We start from the raw sequence: 18,800 nt of genomic DNA, 5'->3' as shown, positions 1-18,800 counted from the left end.
GACTACTAATTGATAGCAGCAGCCCTACAAGGAAGTAGCCCAAACTTAACTACCCGTAATTTTCGGATTATAAGCCACTACTTTTTTCCTTCGTTTTGATACCTGTGGTTTATAGTCCAGTGCGGCTTATTTGTTGATTTTTTTAGGTAACACTTTATTTGACAGCGGTGTCATTAGACTGTCATAAGATCATCAAAATTATGAAATGACACTTTCATGGACATTACTGAATGCTTATGTCATTAGGTGTCATTTGGCAAATTACAGTATGTCACTAACTCAATTTTTGTCCATCTTGGATCTTTTGCATCCATTCAAAAGTGAGATCATTTGCCGGATAACACTTAATGACATCTGTTATAAGCATTCATGAATGCTCAGGACAGAGACATGTCATAATTATGATTGTGTAACGACAGTCTTATGGCACCACTGTCAAATAAAGTGTTAGTAAATACCATAACTAGCAATTGATGAAACAATTGGAACAGTAACTGAAGAAATATTTAGCACAGAACATGATTTTTGATTGTTATTTACATCTGTAGCACTGCAATGCATGCTAAGAGGCATGTTGGATGACAACAGTCAACATCAGGTGGCAGCAGAGGTTGACTGTCTACCCCAAGGGAGCAGTGATGGACAGATGAATCTCCTTGAAGCAATAAAGCTTTGCAGTAATTGGTTCAAAGTTTAATGATGGTTCATTTGGTCTTATGACAGTCGGTCGTATGATGCCGCTGTCAAATAAGGTTGTACCGGTTGATATCTTTTGGTGTAAATATCCCATGATACAGTGAGGGCATCTGCGGCTTATAGTCCAGTGCGGCTTATCTATGAACAAATGCCGTTTTTGTGCCAAATTTGGTGGGCTGCAGCTTATAGTCAGGTGTACCTTATAGTGCGAAAATTAGGGTAATTGCCCGTCATTGACAATGATAGACGTTTCATTCTTTTCAACTAGGAAGGCTGGTTGTAAAGTGCCATTGATGGCGCTAGACGACCTATAGACCCTGCCCACCGACGTCACAAAATCACGTGCTCGCTGTATGGTTCCGCCCACTTGTCCGTCATTTTGTGTCTGTATTATCAATGGTCTCAATTGATCGAGCAATTTATAATGCATTTCATGGAAGACCCGGTGCTTTCGGATGCCGTAAACTCACTTGATGCGTTGCATAAAAGGCGTTATGTGGAAAAGCTTCAGTTTATCCATTCGCCAGATCCATATTTGATGCCTAAATCGATGTTTTTCGACCCGCTGTCTCCGCCGTATTTGCCTGACATCTGCTAGCTACCCTGAACTTGTCCACACAAAATCAGCCTATTCTCACGAAAGTTTGAAAAACTTCAAGAGCTTGGAGGCTTATAAATACTTTGTTGCCGGTTGGGTGAAACAGGTCCTCGTCCACGAAAATTCGGCAGGAATCTATCTTGTGTTTGGAAAGGTGAGTTATGAAATTTTCAATTCAAAATCTTTTGTTATTGCTAACGTCCACTGTCAAGTCTAATGTATTTCATGTCGTTTGTCAATGGAGTTAGGGCTTTTAATGTTTATATGGTTTAGCGATAGCACTCTCACTACATACATACGTGTATGTTGTCGGCGATTAGCCTAGCAATGATCTTAATTGTGGTTGTCAGCCCAAAACCCTCTAAATATATATTAAATGCATCTTACCAGATATAAAATGACTACTACATAATCTGTGGTAATCGTTTGGAGCCCAGTTTTCTCGTCGAATTGCAGCAGCCCATCTCGCTCTCTTCTCTCCGGGTCTCTCGGAATCCGGTTGAAGTCTCTCCGTCTTCTCCGTCTATCTTCTCTGTTATTGCAACCGACCGCCACACACGCCTTGACCATTTTGATTATTAATGTTAACGAGCAGAAAAACACGTCGTAAAAAGGAGGAATGTACGTAGCCGTAACAGGGAAACATGATGTGTTGACGGACAATTGGGCGGCACCAGTCAGGAGGAAGGAGTTGTGACGTCACGTGGGTAGGGTCTATACATTTGGAGTAGGAGGCCCCCCCTAATTAGTTTTAGCTATGTTAGGCCATAAGGGCCCAAGTACACCAGATGCATGATCGTTGCGGTTCCGCTGTTCTGCCAAAACATGGCGAAAGGTCCTACATTAGTCGAATTTGACACCTAAAGTACTACCGTGCGCTCTAAACTTGTTTTGTTTAGATGCATACAGGAATAAGGTACTAAAAAATGCCTGCAGAAAATACTTAAATGTACTTATATCAAATAAGGACGGTTTAAACACGCTACGTGACTAATGTGGTCAACTGCTTCAAAGCTAACACAAAAAAACACAATGGTTAAAAGTATGAGAGGGTAATACATGCAAAAAGTATCTTTGAGGCTGTGAAAAGGTTCTAAATAACTAAATAAAAACAAAAATAGTGAGTAATCGCCGCCTCTAACCGATGTGCGCATTCGTGTGAATGCTTGCGCAAGCGCCCTGAGCATTGTGTAGGACGTTTCGCCGCGTAGTAAGGAATGGCCTAACACCGGTCCGACTCCGGTAAAAAATACCGCCGGAGCCAATCCGTTCCCATTATATCCTATTGTTCAACGTATACCGGCCGCGTCAGTGCTCCGGATTGACTGCGAACCACCTCCGGCGTGTCGCATGCCCGCCGGATGGTATAGGCTATTTTCTATTTTTGCCGGACACGCATCCGACAAAATGGGCGGAGCTGGGCCTGGACGTAACAGCCCGGTTGCATATTCACGGTTTAAACACCAGCGAACATGGACGAAGAAGGTTTCATCATGGAGGTGGAAAGTCACAAAGTGATATACGATGCAGCAGATCGTTATTATAAGGACAGCATTAAAAGTGAAGCTGCAAGGTGTCCTATTATGTGTGTTTTTCTGGCAATGATATCAAACACACGACGTGCTGACAACTTTGAGCAAAAAAAAACAAAAAAAGCAGCATATCTGGAAGTGATTCCACCGCAGAAATTCTCGTGCCCGGCGCACACACAATGTCGGTTTGTATACAGAGTCGAGGGGGAAAAGTACGAAAGAGAATAGAGACAACCACAAGTTTCCACCTGGTGGTCATTCGAGACGTTTCTCTTTCTTTCCTACATTTTACTTGACTTTTCACAGTGGCGCCACCAGGGGGTGGCCAGGGGTGGCCACGGCCACCCCTATAAATTGGTTGGCCACCCCACTGGCCACCCGACTGGCCACCCCGCTTGCCAGTATATCGTTAATTGTTGTAGCATCCGTTCTGCATTTCATCCCAAATGAATGCATTTGTTTGGTTAAATGTACACCTTATGCCTAATATACAGTATACATAACACAATAGGGCTGCAGCTATCGAATATTTTAGTAATCGAGTATTCGATTGAAAATTCTATCGATTAATCGCGTAATCGGTTAAAACATTTTTTAGGTAAAGACCAATTATAAACACACATGAGAAAACAAGACATTTCACCTAAGATTGAACCATTTTCAGACAATTAGCCTTTTTTTTCGATGTACATTGTTGAAAACAGCAAACAATTGCATCTCAGACGTGACTAGGAAAAAAAAAACTAATTCACGGCTTACACTCAAAAAACTTACAGATCTTATAAAAAAATAAAAAATAAAAAAACTATATTTCTTACCAAAAAATGTCATTACGCTTACACACATCACTTTAAAAGTTAGGTGTTTTCCCCACGTTTCAATTGAATTTCCATTTGTGTCAAGCTATTTTTAAGTTCTAGTTAAGTTTTAAGTTAGTCTAAATTGTAAGTCCTGGTAGGATTTTGTGTTTTTGCAGTGTTCTAAACAGGGCTGCAGCTATCGATTATTTTACTAGTCGATTTATCGATGAAGTACTTGCGTAGTTCGAATAATCAAGTAATCGGATAAGGAACATAAAAAAAAATGAAAATACCTGAGCTGAGCCTCAAACGGTATAAAAAAATAAATGAGGATCTATGTACAACAAAAAAACAATTGGCTAACTTACATAGCAAAAGTCCGCTAGCTTAAATGCTATAAAATGCTAACTTTTTTTTTTACCATGCTCTTAACAAATGGTTCAAACACGTATGCCCCACAAAAAACAGTTAAATATAACTATAAACTAAAATAGAAATGCATTTAAAAAAAAGATTTGCTCAAACAAAAACTTAGCTTATGTTGGTCTTAACAGACAGCAGCTGGATTCAGCCATGTGAAAAGAGGCACACTAGAGGGCAGTGTATCCACCCAAATCAATGCAACTAAATGCAAACATTTTCTAAACAAACCATTACAACGCCACTATAATTAAACGAATATTCGAAGCAGCAAATTTAATTCAAATCTTTTTTTTCTAATCGAATACTTGAGTTAATCGATTAATTGTTGCAGCGCTATAACACAATAAAACAGAATTGTTGTGGAACTCAAAATGTTGACTGGACAGTTGTGGACTATGCACATTAAATCATTAGTAACATCAAATATTACACAATACACCAAATTATATCAGTAGCCGTGTCCTTAAGTCTTTCTGTTTTCCCCTGACCTTTTTACTGCAATAATATAATGAAAACCTGAAATTATGACTTTTAGTTTTGGTGTGCCACCCCTAGATTTTAAGTGGCCCCATCTGGCCACCCCTATGAAAAATTTCTGGAGGCGCCACTGACTTTTCATAGAAAAACCAACAGTTTGCGCTGGGCACAGGAATCTGCAGTGTTGAGACACCAATTCCAAGTACGCTGTTTTTTTAGCTCGTGTAGTATATAATTCGCTATCCATTTTATAAATATTGCAGATTATTTAACAGTTGTTTATAACGGCTACATGAGATGTTATGTGCCATAAATTTGAAATGTGCACAAAGATATAAACCCACCGACACAACCAAGGGCATAATAGGGCCCCGCCCCCTTCCCCCCCACACACGGAGCCCTGATCTCGACATGATGCAGTCAATCTGGAATTAAGAGACAGACATAACTAAAATATCAATATGCAAAGAAAAAATGTGCTCTCTCTCTGCTTCTCTGATGAGTATAGACTCCGTGTGTTTTTCGTTGTTTTAAATGGCACATTATAGCGCGCGAGCGCTCAAGAGGGAACGGCGTTGGCGGACTGTGTGGCACGCAGTCAACACTGAACCGGACCGGAACCGCAACGATCATGCATCTGGTGTACTTGGGCCCTAAGATATTAAAAAAAAAAATAATAATAAAGATTTTTAAGGCAAAACATGCAAATTGTATTTATTTATTATTTGTAATGTTTTGATTTATTTTTTTATGATCAATTTCATGTAATTATACTACTCCATAGACATCATAATGATAATGACGGTTCAGATTTGACCTTCATTGCGCCACGCCTTCAAGTGTTGGGCCATCCCACAATCCGCTTCAGTTATTCGCAGTCGGTCGCAGTGACACATGCAGCAATCCAACACCGGATTTAGGTTGAAAAAGTACGAAAGCTGTAACGCATACAAACAGGAAAACTTGCCTCAAGAGTGATTTGTTCGAGGATTCAAGGTAATTATTATATTTTTCGTTTTGTCACATGAACTTTCAATGTAACAAGCTCTTTGTTGTAAGGCTGCCGCCACATTGTCTAACAGACTAGCTTCATTCTTGGAAATATTTACGTAAAATAAGTACTAACTGCACTTTTTTATGTTTGTTTGTTTTTTTGACCAAGAATCGAGACTGTTTTGCGTCCATATTTATAAAGAATTCAGGGATTTAAGCATTTATCCATGCACAAGAGCTGTCAACGAAAAAAGCCCTTTGTCTGTGATTCCAATCGGTCAGCTTTGACGGCCATGCCAACAATGCAGGTCCCTTATTAATCGGCCCCATGACCCGTCAATATCATTATGAAGTCTATGACTACTCATTACAAAATATATCTGGGCCACATTTTTTTGGTTTTATTTTTTTGTTAATAATTATTTTCTTTATTAATGGATTTAGTTTCGAATAATTTTTAAAATTCATTATTGTAATGTTTGTTTATTGACCATGACATAATATGCACACTAATATTACATTTTGATGTCAAATAGGGAGCCAGAAAAATTTTTCCTGCGAGCCTCAATTGGCCCCCGGGCTGGAGGTTTGAGACTAGTGCTGCAACAATTAATCGATTAACTCGAGTATTCAATTAGAAAGAAATATTCAAATTAAATTTTGTTGCTTCGAGTATTCGTTTAATTAAAGTGGCGTTGTAATGGTGATTGATGAATTGATTAGGGTGAATACACTGCCCTCTGGTCTGCCTCTTTTCACATGGCTGAATCCAACTGCTCCCTGTTAAGACCAACGTAAGCTAAGTTTTTGTTTGAGCTAATGTTTTTTTAAATGCATTCATAATTTAGTTTATAGGTATATTCAGTCGTTTTTTGGGAGAATATGTGTCTGAAACATTTGTCAAGAGCACTGTAAAAGAAACTTTAGCATTCTATAGCATTTAAGCTAGTGGAATTTTTCTATGTAGGTTAGCCAATTGTTATTTTGTTTTACATAGATCCTCATTTTTTAACATTTTTTTACACCGTTTGCGGCTCAGCTCAGGTATTTTAATTTTTCATGTTCCTTATCCGATTACTCGATTATTCGAACTGACTATTCCATCGATTAATCGACTACTAAAATATTCGATAGCTGCAGCCCTATTTGAGACCACTGAATGAACGCGGTGAAAAGTGTTTGTTTGAAAGTGTCATTAGAGATGAATGAGGCCTTTTTGTTTTGGTTTAAAAAAAAAACAAAAATTGATGCCAAAGTTTTTGTAACAAAAAGAGAGCAAAAACAGAGATCTGTTACGTGGTTACTGACCGGGATGATCGTTGCGGGTCTCGCTGCTGCTCGCGTCCATCACTTGGGGACCTCCGGCCGGCCGCAACCCTCCTGGCTCCCGGCGGCGGCGCTGCCTTTCGCCACCTGCTGGTGGAAGGAGGAGGAGGAGGCGGCGGCGGTGGTGTGCTCTCGATCGGTCTCGGCAAGTCTCCTCAGTCGGGCAGCGGCAGCCAGTCGTCGTCGCCGCCACTGCGCGTCGCTCGACCGAGATGTTGCAGCAGCAGCAGCCGCAGCCTCTGACGGCCAACGGGGCCTCCAACGGCCGGGGCCTCGCCATGAGCGGCCACCCCGGCATGGGGCCGCCGGGGCCGCACCACCGCTCCGCCGACGAGCCGGCGGCGGCGGCGGGCCTGGAGAACGGCGTCGAGAACGGACACGAAGCCCGCCGGGACATCGGTGACATCCTGCAGCAGATCATGACCATCACCGACCAAAGTCTGGACGAGGCGCAGGCAAAGTCAGTCAGCCTTTGGGCATTTCATCCTAATTTGAACAACTTTATTAGTTTTTTCCTTATTTTTTTTTTGTTTCGAGTGGCAAAGTTTCCACAAGTTCTCGTGGATTTGTAGCCTAAAGACACGTACTAAGTACTTTGACTCACACGGAGTCCATCATTTCTAGGCCAATATCTTACTATTTCCTATATTAATTTTTCAATGTGTTGCTTTTTTCATTTGGAGGCTGCCTTTACTTAAGCTAACATGGAAGGTAGCTATTGTTAGCTGGCGAAGCTAAGCTAAACAACCTCACCGAAAAAACCCGAACGGTGGTTGCCCAGCGCTATCTAACATCGCTTTATCGGCATGACAGCTTTCTATGCGAGCTAAACTATGAAAATAACTCACATAAATCGTTCAGGTTGTGGTATTTGACCTGTTCGAGTCGCTTGTGTTGACGTCCTGCACGGCAGCGCCTATGTTGTTAGCATTTAGCTGGCTGCTAATGCTAACGTACTTGCTTCGTATTTCTGCGGTGAAATTTACCAGCTAAAGTATTTTGTTCTTGCAAACTGACTTTGCAGCAACTTGTCAGTACTGTACTGCCAATAACGGACAAGAACGCCACTTCAAACATTAGTTAAACATTTGAACTGTGAAGTATGTGTGGTAAGCAGGTTCAAAGTATCTTTTGTAATGCTGCCTCGGAACATCACAAGTCACTTTTACAGTATTTTATTATGAGCAGCTGTCATGTCAGGTAGGGATGTCACATTCGACGAAGCAGATTTGCTTTAAATTACTTTTTTAATATTGAGCACACATCAAGCTTGGGAAAATTAACCACTAATAACACCAAAACTATGTAAAAACAGATGAACAATTTTGCGACTCTTTCATAAATTTAGTATTGGCTGGCACTGACGGTGACAGACGTCCAATCCAATTGGACCGGAAGTGCTTGCAGGGATTAAATTGGACGTCTATCACTGTCAATGGCACGAAAACATCCAATGCCTGAATCCCAGTTAAATTGGATTTGATTTGTACTGAATTAGGGAAATTCGGGGGCGGTGGGGCAAGGTCTAGAAAGACAGGAAAATATTTTATATCTTTTTTTTTTTTATGTATTAAAAAATGTATTTTAGCAAAAGTTTTAAACTAAAAAAAATGAAAAAAACTCACATTTGTGTTTAATTGTTTAAAGAATATTTTAATTATGTATAGGGCTGCAGCTATCAATTATTTAAGTAATCGATTATCAACTAGTTAGTTTGAATAGTCGATTAGTCGGATAAGGACCATTTAATGTGTTGCAGAATACATTTTAGGAGATGTATAACAACGGCTTGCGAAGATTGCGCTTTCAAAAGAGCATTAAATGCGAATACAAAACAAAATTCCTGAGTGTTTCTTCAAACGATGCACAATTGCACTTTCATTTCACAAGAGCAATAAATTCATTAAAAAAAAAAAAAAAAAAATACCTGTACTTTGCCTCAAACAGTATAAAATAAATAAATAAATTAGAATCTAATTACAACAAAAGAAAAATTGGCTAACTTGCATAGCAAAAGTCCCCTAGCCTATAAAATGCTAACATTTTATTTACAATGCTCTTAACAAATCGTCCAAACGCCTATCCCCACTGAAAAACTGCTAAATATACTTAAAATGTAATGTTAGTACAAGTTATAGAAATTTTATATTAAAACCCCTCTTAATGTTTTCGTTTTAATAAAATTTGTAAAATTTTCAATCAAAAAATAAACTAGTAGCCCGCCATCGTTGATGTCAATAATTACACAATGCTCATGGGTGCTTAAGCCCATAAAAGCAGTCGCACTCAAAGGCGAGCACAGGGCGACAAAACTCCAAAAAACACAAGTAATAAGTTGGCATTGCACTGTGCTGTAATTTTAATCTGTTTGAGCGGGGCATGTGCGTTAATTGCGTCAAATATTTCAACGTGATTAATTAAAAAATTAATTACTGCCTGTTAACGCGATAATTATGACAGCCCTAAAGCAAACACTTACTTTTGAGCTGGAAAAAAAAGTCCAACATTTAACGATACTTAATATAATATTCCCAGTCCAACTTTTATTTTTGTTCCAATGCACATTTGCAGCTGTGCCTACAGTAATTAAATAGCATTAAAACATGTGATTCATGTCAACTCAAGGCTAAAATGATGATGAATCAACCATCAAAATAATCTTTAGCGGCAGTCCTTCTTGACATGACGGCTCGTCAATATATTTGAATCAACTACAAAATGTGGGCTAATCCCATTGCTGGAAAATCTCAAATGCAAAAACATACTGGGGGAATTACACATGTGTGTGGTTAGCTTGCTGCTAATGCCAACTTTTCAACTGACTTGTCTGGTATTGTGTTGACAGGAAACACGCGCTCAACTGTCACAGAATGAAGCCCGCCTTGTTCAGCGTGCTGTGTGAGATTAAGGAAAAGACAGGTACACATACACACGCACCCCCCCCCCCCACACACACACACACACCACACACCCACACACACACAAACACAAACACACTTGTGGTGGATTTCACAAATGAACGACTGCAGTGATTAGCGTGAATTCCAATTTTGACGTACAGGTAAGCCTGTCTGTCACATTTTGCAATAGTTCAATTTATCGCGCGGTAAATAAAAAAAAGGGCGATAATTTCCCTGGCTACGATTTATTGCCGTGTGCGTGCATGTGTTTGCGTGTAGTGCGTGCACTATGCACACGTGCGTGTTGTCGGCATATGAGACTTTTCAATTCTTTTCACAGATGTTTTTACTGGTCATCAACACCCTGTAAAATTATAGTCCAGACTTAGGCTACGTTTATACTAGAGGCGTGCAAAATTTCCGATTCTTAGATTATTCGCGATTCGGCCGTGGAAGATTCGAGAACCATTCACAAACATCCAAATTCCGATTATTGAAATATGCCAAGTAAAGCGGAAGTACACAACACTCAGCGCGCCGCGCGGTCTTCGGGACGGAACGGAGCGAGAGTAGCTAAACATCATGCTTCCCATTACCCGGCCCCTCGGGTAATGCCAAATGCTCAACTCACGGCTCTAGCTCAACTCATGCAACGAGATTAAAAAAACACAACAACATACCTGACTGCTGCCGAAAAGCTGCTTCAAAGTACATCCATATAATGTTACGGTGGATATCATTTATATAGGACTAGATGCAATATAGATTTGGTAGTGTTCGCAGCACATCTACAAAAAGCTAGATGCGGGTGTTATCAACGGCCGCCATCTTGAAGCAGTACACTTCCCTGCAAAGCTGTTGTAGCGAACCTTCCAGGCAAACCTAATTAACTTTTTATCTAAAATACTCCTAAATCGGTAAAATATTAAATTGAATCTATCTTTAAATAGAAAGTAGACAAAAGGGAAATTATGGAATGACGGGAGCAATTTTAACAACTTTAACGGTTGATTCACAACATTAAAATAATTGAATGTAGTTTAAAGCTGCTGATATAGAATGGGGACTAGAGTTTTTTATCTACTGTTATTTTTGTATATTTTTTTACTGCTATACGTTAACTTGATACTGAAATAGTAGTTTGGTTTAGCCTGAGAGTATTTTTGAACAATTTTGGAACTAATGTACAAAACATAAAAAAAAAAAAGGTGGGGGGTGCATCAATAATCGTTTTATAATCGAATCGGAGCCTCTGAATCGTAATCGAATCGTTAGGTGCCCAAAGATTCCCAGCTCTAGTTTATACTACAGGTCTTAATGCACGAATCCGATTTTTTCGTGTTTTCCGACTCGAGTGAGGCATTAACTTGACGGTCTGAACGTGACAGGTCGCATAGAACTGGACCATTTCAAATCCGATCTGGGTCACTTTCGTATGTGGTTAAAATCCGATCTGGGCCACATTTTTCCAGACTGTCGCGGCGGTCTATACTGTCCAGTCTCTCAAATTGGAATTCATGCAGCAATTACGTCATCAAAAAGAGAGAGAGAGACGCCATGGTAGCGGTGCAGCTGTGCAGTATTAGCGCCTAGCTTGCCTTGAACACGGCTTTTTAGGAAGGGTCTGACTTGACGACAGTCATAAAAAAATGAAAATGGGTTGAGGATAAGCCTGAGAATGATCAGTTTTCTGTCTGCTCCATATAAGCAATATTTCAACATTGCTTACACGGCCGAGAGTAGGGGCAAACCGCGCGTGTGTGTGTGACATGCACGGACAGTGCGTGCATGCTATCGATCCATATACTTTGAATATAAGCCTAAACTGGGATTATTTATGTCTGTTATTTGTGTCCTCTTTTTAAAAAGCAAAATAGGATATCCCTGGAATGACGGATGACAACCAGCATGTGTGGTCATTTGTTATGATGCTTCTGCGCATGCGGGTTGTCTTGCTCAGCGCATGTCGAACTGCGAATTGAGGCGCATGCGTATTACTTGAATGGTCTCAATGGACAAAGGCAGTCTGAACGGGCACGTCAAAAAACCAGATATGACAAAAAATCGGATTCGTGCATTAAGACCTGTAGTATGAACGTACCCATAGACTCCATAATGTATTGACGAGGCGCGGGGCCGATAAATTGGGGGCCTGCATTGTCGGCGAGTCCGTCAAAGCTGACCAAATGGAATCACAGACAAAGAGCTTTTTCGTTGAAAATTCTTGTGAATAAATGCTTAAATCCCAAATTCTTTATAGATATGGACATAAAACGGTCTCGATTCTTGGTTAAAAGCAAAAAAAAAATTTTTTTTAATGGTGCAGTTAGCGTTTATTTTACATAAATATGTCGAAGCACGATACTAGTCTGTTAGTGAATGTAGCTAGTGTCCGCGTGATGTAAACAGCTTTTTTCGTTGAAAATTATTATTGTGAATAAATGCTTAAATCCCCAAATTCTTTATAGATATTGATGAAAAACAGTCTCGATTCTTGATTAAAAACAAAAAAAAACGTGCAGTTAACGTTTATGTTACATAAATATGTCAAAGCACAATGCTAGTCTGTTAGTGACTGTAGCTAGCGGCTGCCTGATGTAAACAGCTTTTTTCGTTGAAAATTCTTGTGAATAAATGTTTAAATCCCGAATTCTTTGTAGATATGGACGTAAAACAGTGTCGATTCTTGGTTAAAAGCAAAAAAAAAAAAAAAAAATGTTGCAGTAATCGTTTATTTTACGTCAATATATCGAAGCACAATGGTAGTCTGTTAGTGAATGTAGCTTGCGGCTGGCTGATGTAAACTGCTTTTTTCGTTGAAAATTCTTGTGAATAAATGCTTAAATCCCAGACTTCTTTATAGATATGGACATAAAACAGTCTCAATTCTTGGTTAAAAGCAAAAAAACGTGCAGTTAGCATTTATTTTACGTAAATATGTCGAAGCACAATGCTAGTCTGTTAGTGAATGTAGCGAGCAGCCGCCTGATGTAAACAGAGCTTTTCCAGTGAAAATTCTTGTGAATAAATGCTTAAATCCCGGAATTCTTTATAGATATGGATGTAAAACAGTCTCAATTCTTGGTTAAAAGCAAAAAACGTGCAGTTAGCGTTTATTTTACGTAAAAATTGAGTAGAACGACGCCGATGCCGTAGCGGTTCCCATTCTCCCACTGATTTTTTCCCCAATGTTTCAAAATGCATGCATGGTACAAAAAAATATAATAATTACCTTGAATCCTCGAACAAATCACTCCTGAGACAAACCTTCCTGTTTGTATGCGGTACAGCTTTGGTACTTTTTTAACAGAAATCTGGAGTTAGATCGCTGCGTGCGTGTGTTTGTGAATAGCTCCTCTTGATGTGGGCGGCCCCCTACTTGAATGCGAGGCGCAGTGCATGACCGATCTGACCCGTCAATACATTATGAGGTCTATGGTTCAGACATACAAAATAAGGAAACCCATCTATATTAAACATTGTTAAACTAGGGCTGTCAAACGATTACAATTTTTAATCGAGTTAATTACAGCTTAAAAATTAATCGTAATTAATCGCAATTCAAATCATCTATAAAATATGCCATATTTTTCTGTAAATTATTGTTAGAATGAAAAGATAAGACATAAGATGGATATATACATTCAACATACGGTACATAAGTACTGTATTTGTTTATTGTAACAATAAATCAACAAGATGGCATTAACATTATTAACATTCTGTTAAAGCGATCCATGGATAGAAAGACTTGTAGTTCTTAAAAGATAAATGTTAGTACAAGTTATAGAAATTTTATAGTAAAACCCCTCTTAATGTTTTCGTTTTAATAAAATTTGTAAAATTTTCAATCAAAAAATAAACTAGTAGCCCGCCATTGTTGATGTCAATAATTACACAATGCTCATGGGTGCTTAAGCCCATAAAATCAGTCTTACCCAAGCGCCAGCAGAGGGCGACAAAACTCCAAAAAACACAAGTAACAAGTTGGCATTGCACTGTGCTGTCATTTTAATCTGTTTGAGTGGGGCATGTGCGTTAATTGTGTCAAATATTTTAACGTGATTAATTAAAAAAATTAATTAACCCCCGTTAACGCGATAATTTTGACAGCCCTATGTAAAACGTTAGCATTGCTACATTAAGGCTAATGTTAAAAAGACAATGCACTAACGACTTTAGCTTGCTATAAAACATCGTCAGTCTTCTCCAAAATGTAAAAAAAAAAAAAAAAAAAAATCTGTTCTAAGGTGACACTAAATACCGGTATATTTGTTATGAAATGTCAAATCTTTGAGAGGATCTGCCCCCGACCAATCAACGCATACACTTTTTGATATTTCTAATCCAAATAGGCAGGCCCCCCATGTTAACCCATGAAGTGGCTCAGAAGAAAATGGAATTTTACCAGGCAGCTGTGTTATCTGTTTATGACCTTGCTGCGAGCTGTACTCTTATCTTATCCAAATAAAGTCAGATAGACAAACAATATAGAAATTAATGTATCAAGTCAAATGAATATATTGGAATACATCTGTAAACGTAACCGTGGCCCAAATCTAGTGGTGTACTATTGAATTTTTGACTGGGTCCTCAGGCCTGTCCATGAGGAACAACCAGGAGGAGGAGCCTCAGGACCCCCAACTGGTGCGTTTGGACAACATGCTGCTGGCCGAAGGCGTGGCCGGGCCCGAGAAGGGCGGCGGGGCGGCGGCGGCCGTGTCGGCGGCCACCAGCTCAGGCGGCATGTCACCCGACAGCTCTCTGGAGCACTCCGACTACAAGAGCAAGCTCAGCCAGATACGTGGCATCTATCACACTGAGCTAGAGAAGTACGAGCAGGTCAGTCGCTTTTGGCCGTAAAAGCCCAATCCCTCTGTACCGGGTTAGTGTTGTGCTGATGCCGATACTGATACTTGTAATTCTGTCACGTACCGCAAGAGGGCGCTTACATGTCACGTTTTGCTAAGTACTGCACTTCAGCTTGCAGTCGCCAATAAATAACACGATCTCATTTACATCGATTGATTTAATGCCGTATCGTTACTGATTTCTTGTCCAATTTTTTTGCGTTCCCTGGCAGGCTTGCACCGAGTTCACCACCCACGTGATGAACTTGCTGCGGGAGCAGTCGCGTACGCGGCCCGTCACGCCGCGCGAGATCGAGCGCATGGTGGGCATCATCCACCGCAAGTTCAGCTCCATCCAGACGCAGCTGAAGCAGAGCACCTGCGAAGCCGTCATGATCCTCAGGTCGCGCTTCCTGGACGCCAGGTGAGCGGCGGAATCCGCGAATGCCCGCGCGCCCGCCTCGGTTAACGGCGCCGCTCACTATCTCGGCAGGCGCAAGAGGCGCAACTTCAGCAAACAGGCCACCGAGGTGCTCAACGAGTACTTCTACTCGCACCTCTCCAACCCCTACCCCAGCGAAGAAGCCAAAGAAGAACTCGCCAAGCAGTGTGGGATCACTGTCTCTCAGGTACGACGACGATCCAAAATCACGGCGCGGCAAAGTCTGCTCGCGTCGGTTCAAAAAATGTTTCTCTAAAGTGGCTTTTCAGCAGTTACACAATGAAGTCAATATGTTTTCACATTACAGTTCCAATGAGTTGTCCAAGTGTGTATGAAACTTTTGTGTGCCTTGATTTCCTGAATTTTTGTTTGCATCAATGAAATCTGAAAAGTGACTTAGGTCGGCAACTTAGAAATCAGGTTCGAAGCGAAAAACACGGTCGTTAATAAAAGTGTCTGCTTTGCTCTCCTCAGGTCTCCAACTGGTTCGGTAACAAGCGAATCCGCTACAAGAAAAACATTGGCAAGTTCCAGGAGGAGGCCAACCTGTACGCCATGAAGAACGCCTTGGGGGCGCGGCAGGGCGACGACTCGCCGCACACACCCAACTCCACGGGTACCCGTCGGCCCAACTCTCGTGCTCCTCTGTCAATGGCGTTATTTCTTATTGGACACGTGCGCTTACAGGTTCGGGCTCTTTCTCGGCCGACCTCTTCCTCCGAGTCCCGCCCGTCAACGGGGAGAGCGCTTACCAAATGGGGGTGCAGGTGGGTGTGTCGGACAGTGGCGTCCCGGCACGCTTTGGCAATTTTTACCGCCAAAATCATTCAATAACAGTCCAACGCATTCACTGCTGTGCTAGAGCATATTTCATGATTTCATCTGTAAAAATAAATACAGAACATTATTATTGTTGTTTTAACCTTTTGAAGGCCAGTGGACAGCTATTGACCTGTAACCCTTTTACAGAGAAAATGACTATCTTTGCTCATTTAAAACCTGAAATATGAGCAATTAAAATTATGAATTATTATTGTCTCTTTTATATGGAGCCCCTAAAGAGACATCAACAGAAATAATAAATTTAAGCAATCTGGTGCGCACCAGAAATCTGGTAAACATTAGCATTAAATAGCATTTAAGCTCGCGGACGTTTGCTATGCAAGTTAGCCACTTGTTGTAAACATTAGCTTTATATAGAATTTAAGCTAGCGGACTTTTGCTATGCTAGTTAGCCAATAATGTTAACATTAGAATTTTATAGAATTTAAGGTAGCGGATGTTTGCTATGCAAGTTCGCCAATTTTGTAGAAATTTGCATTATATAGAATTTAAGCTAGCCGACATTTGCTATGGAAGTTAGCCAATTTTGTAAAAATTCACATTATATAGGATTTAGGCTAGCGGATGTTTGCTATGTAAGTTAGCCAATTTTGTAAACATTAGCATTATATAGCATTTCAGCTAGCGGACTTTTGATATGTTGGTTAGCCAATTTTTGTAAACATTAGGAATATAACATTTAAGCTAGCGGACTATTGTTAGGCTAGTTCGCAATTGCTGCAAACATTAGCATTATATAGCATTTAAGCTAGTGGACTTTTGCCATGCAATTTAGCCAATTATTGTAAACTTTAGCACGATATAGTGTTTCAGCTAACGCACTTTTGCTATGCAAGTTAGCCACTTGTTGTAAACAGCATTGTATAGCATTTCAGCTAGCTAGGGGACTTTTGCTATGCTAGTTATCCAATTGTTGTAAACTTTAGCATTATATAGCATTTAAGCTAGCGTACTTTTGCGATGCAAGTTAGCCATTTGTTGTAAACGTCAGCATTATATAGCATTTAAGCTAGCGGACGTTTGCTAAGCAAGTTAGCCAATTTTGTAAACATTAGCATTATATAGCATTTCAGCTAGCAGACGTTTGCTATGCAAGTTAGCCAATTTTGAAAAAATTTGCATTATATAGCATTTATGCTAGCGGACGTTTGCTATGCAAGTTAGCCAATTTTGTAAAAATTCGCATTATATAGCATTTAGGCTACCGGATGTTTGCTATGTAAGTTAGCCAATTTTGTAAACATTAGCATTATATAGCATTTCAGCTAGCGGACTTTTGCTATGTTAGTTAGCCAATTTTTGTAAACATTAGGAATATATAACATTTTTATGCTAGCGAAATGTTGTTAGACTAGTTCGCCAATTGCTGCAAACATTAGCATTGTATAGCATTTAAGCTAGTGGACTTTTGCTATGCAATTTAGCCAATTATTGTAAACTTTAGCACGACATAGCATTTTAGCTAACGCACTTTTGCTAGTATGCAAGTTAGCCACTTGTTGTAAACATTAGCATCATATAGCATTTAAGCGAGCGGACTTTTGCTTTGCAAGTTAGCCAATTTTTGTCAACCTTAGCATTATACAGTATTTAAGCTAGCGTACTTTTGCGATGCAAGTTAGCCATTTGTTGTAAACGTCAGCATTATATAGCATTTAAGCTAGTTTACTTTTGCTTTGCAAGTTAGCCAATTTTTGTAAACAGCATTGTATAGCATTTCATCTAGCTAGCGGACTTTTGCTATGCTAGCTCGCCAATTGCTGCAAACATTAGCATTATATAGCATTTAAGCTAGCGAAGGTTTGCTAGCCAATAGTTGCAAACATTAGCATAATACAGCATTTAAGCCAGAGAACTTTTGCCATGCAATTTAGCCAATTGTTGCATTGTTGCAATTGGCTAACTTGCATAGCAAAAGTCTGCTAGATTAAATGCTACATAATGCTAATGATTACCAAATAGTTTCTGGTACGCACCAGATTGTTTTTGTTGAGTAGGAATAAGTAGGAAGTGACTTAAAATCAACAGGAAGTGACTTCTAAATGACTCAAAATCATTTGGGGGCATTCCCGGGTCGCTTCCTGTGCAGTAACTCAAAATCAGCAGGAAGTGAGCTGTAAATGCCCTAAAATCAACAGGTTCCAATCCTGCTGATTTTGAGTCACTTCCCATTCATTCTCCTAGTTCACTTCCGGTGCAGTAACACAAAATCAACAGGGACTCGAAAATGTTGCAGAATTGACAGGAAGTGACTGAAAATTAACAGGAAATGCCCCAAAATGATCGTCGATCATCGCCCCCTTCCATGACAAATGGATTGGACGTCGAGCTGCATCAATTGCTGCAAATGGCCCTCGGAAGATGAATTTTAGACCCTTGGACTGTATAAAGATATATATATATATATATATATATATATATATTTTTGTAATTTTATTTTTTTGCCGTCAACAGGGCAACGGTAGCTGGCAGTCCCGGAGCTCGCCCCCGCCGGGCGGCTCGCCTCGCAGCGATCAGTCGGACAACTCGGACTGAGCGACAAAGACAGAAGGAATGACTTCACCCCGGCCCGCTGGTTTTTTCCCTCCTCGGTTTTATTTTGTGGTGGTGTGCATGAATTCATTCTTCTGAATATTAGCGTCAGGGGTTGTCATTTTTTCCACTCCGTGTTATCGTGGACGGACGGACGGTCGGTCGGTCTGTACGTTCGCCACTGCTGTTTTCTGACGGGAGCGAATGAGGCAATAGAGAAAATCCAAAGACTTTGTATGTTTGTTTCTCTGTCTTTTTGTTTCTCGCTTTTGTGGTTTTCTACAAGGCCGAGTGTTGTTGTCCTTTTTTTTTTTTTTTTTTTTTTCTGTACAGTGGTTTCAACACCTGTATTCTCTCTACCTCTTTTACAATAAAGACTGTGTATTCA

The 18,800-nt window shown here is 40.1% G+C and overlaps 2 protein-coding genes across 3 annotated transcripts in view; one reads left to right on the top strand and one right to left on the bottom strand.

The window, feature by feature from the left end:
- LOC130914879 (G-protein-signaling modulator 1) overlaps positions 1-7,213 on the bottom strand; it is a 27,288-nt gene extending 20,075 nt beyond the window's left edge. The window contains exon 1 of one of the 2 annotated variants that reach the window (XM_057834448.1): positions 6,828-7,213. The gene's annotated coding sequence lies outside the window, so the exon portion shown is untranslated. The remainder of the gene's footprint in view (positions 1-6,827) is intronic. The other variant, XM_057834447.1, reaches the window with a different exon arrangement.
- Positions 6,905-18,800, top strand: pbx2 (pre-B-cell leukemia homeobox 2). Its single transcript, XM_057834446.1, has 8 exons — positions 6,905-7,305; positions 9,691-9,764; positions 14,343-14,587; positions 14,829-15,019; positions 15,089-15,224; positions 15,512-15,653; positions 15,725-15,804; positions 18,335-18,800. Exons 1-8 carry the CDS (start codon positions 7,058-7,060, stop codon positions 18,413-18,415), a joined length of 1,197 nt encoding a protein of 398 aa, XP_057690429.1. The 5' UTR covers positions 6,905-7,057; the 3' UTR covers positions 18,416-18,800.

The sequence above is a fragment of the Corythoichthys intestinalis genome, chromosome 4 (genome assembly GCF_030265065.1).
Source record: "Corythoichthys intestinalis isolate RoL2023-P3 chromosome 4, ASM3026506v1, whole genome shotgun sequence".
Classification (NCBI taxonomy): domain Eukaryota; kingdom Metazoa; phylum Chordata; class Actinopteri; order Syngnathiformes; family Syngnathidae; genus Corythoichthys; species Corythoichthys intestinalis.
Note: the sequence above shows the minus strand (reverse complement) of the source record. Positions and strands in the feature narration are given on the sequence as shown.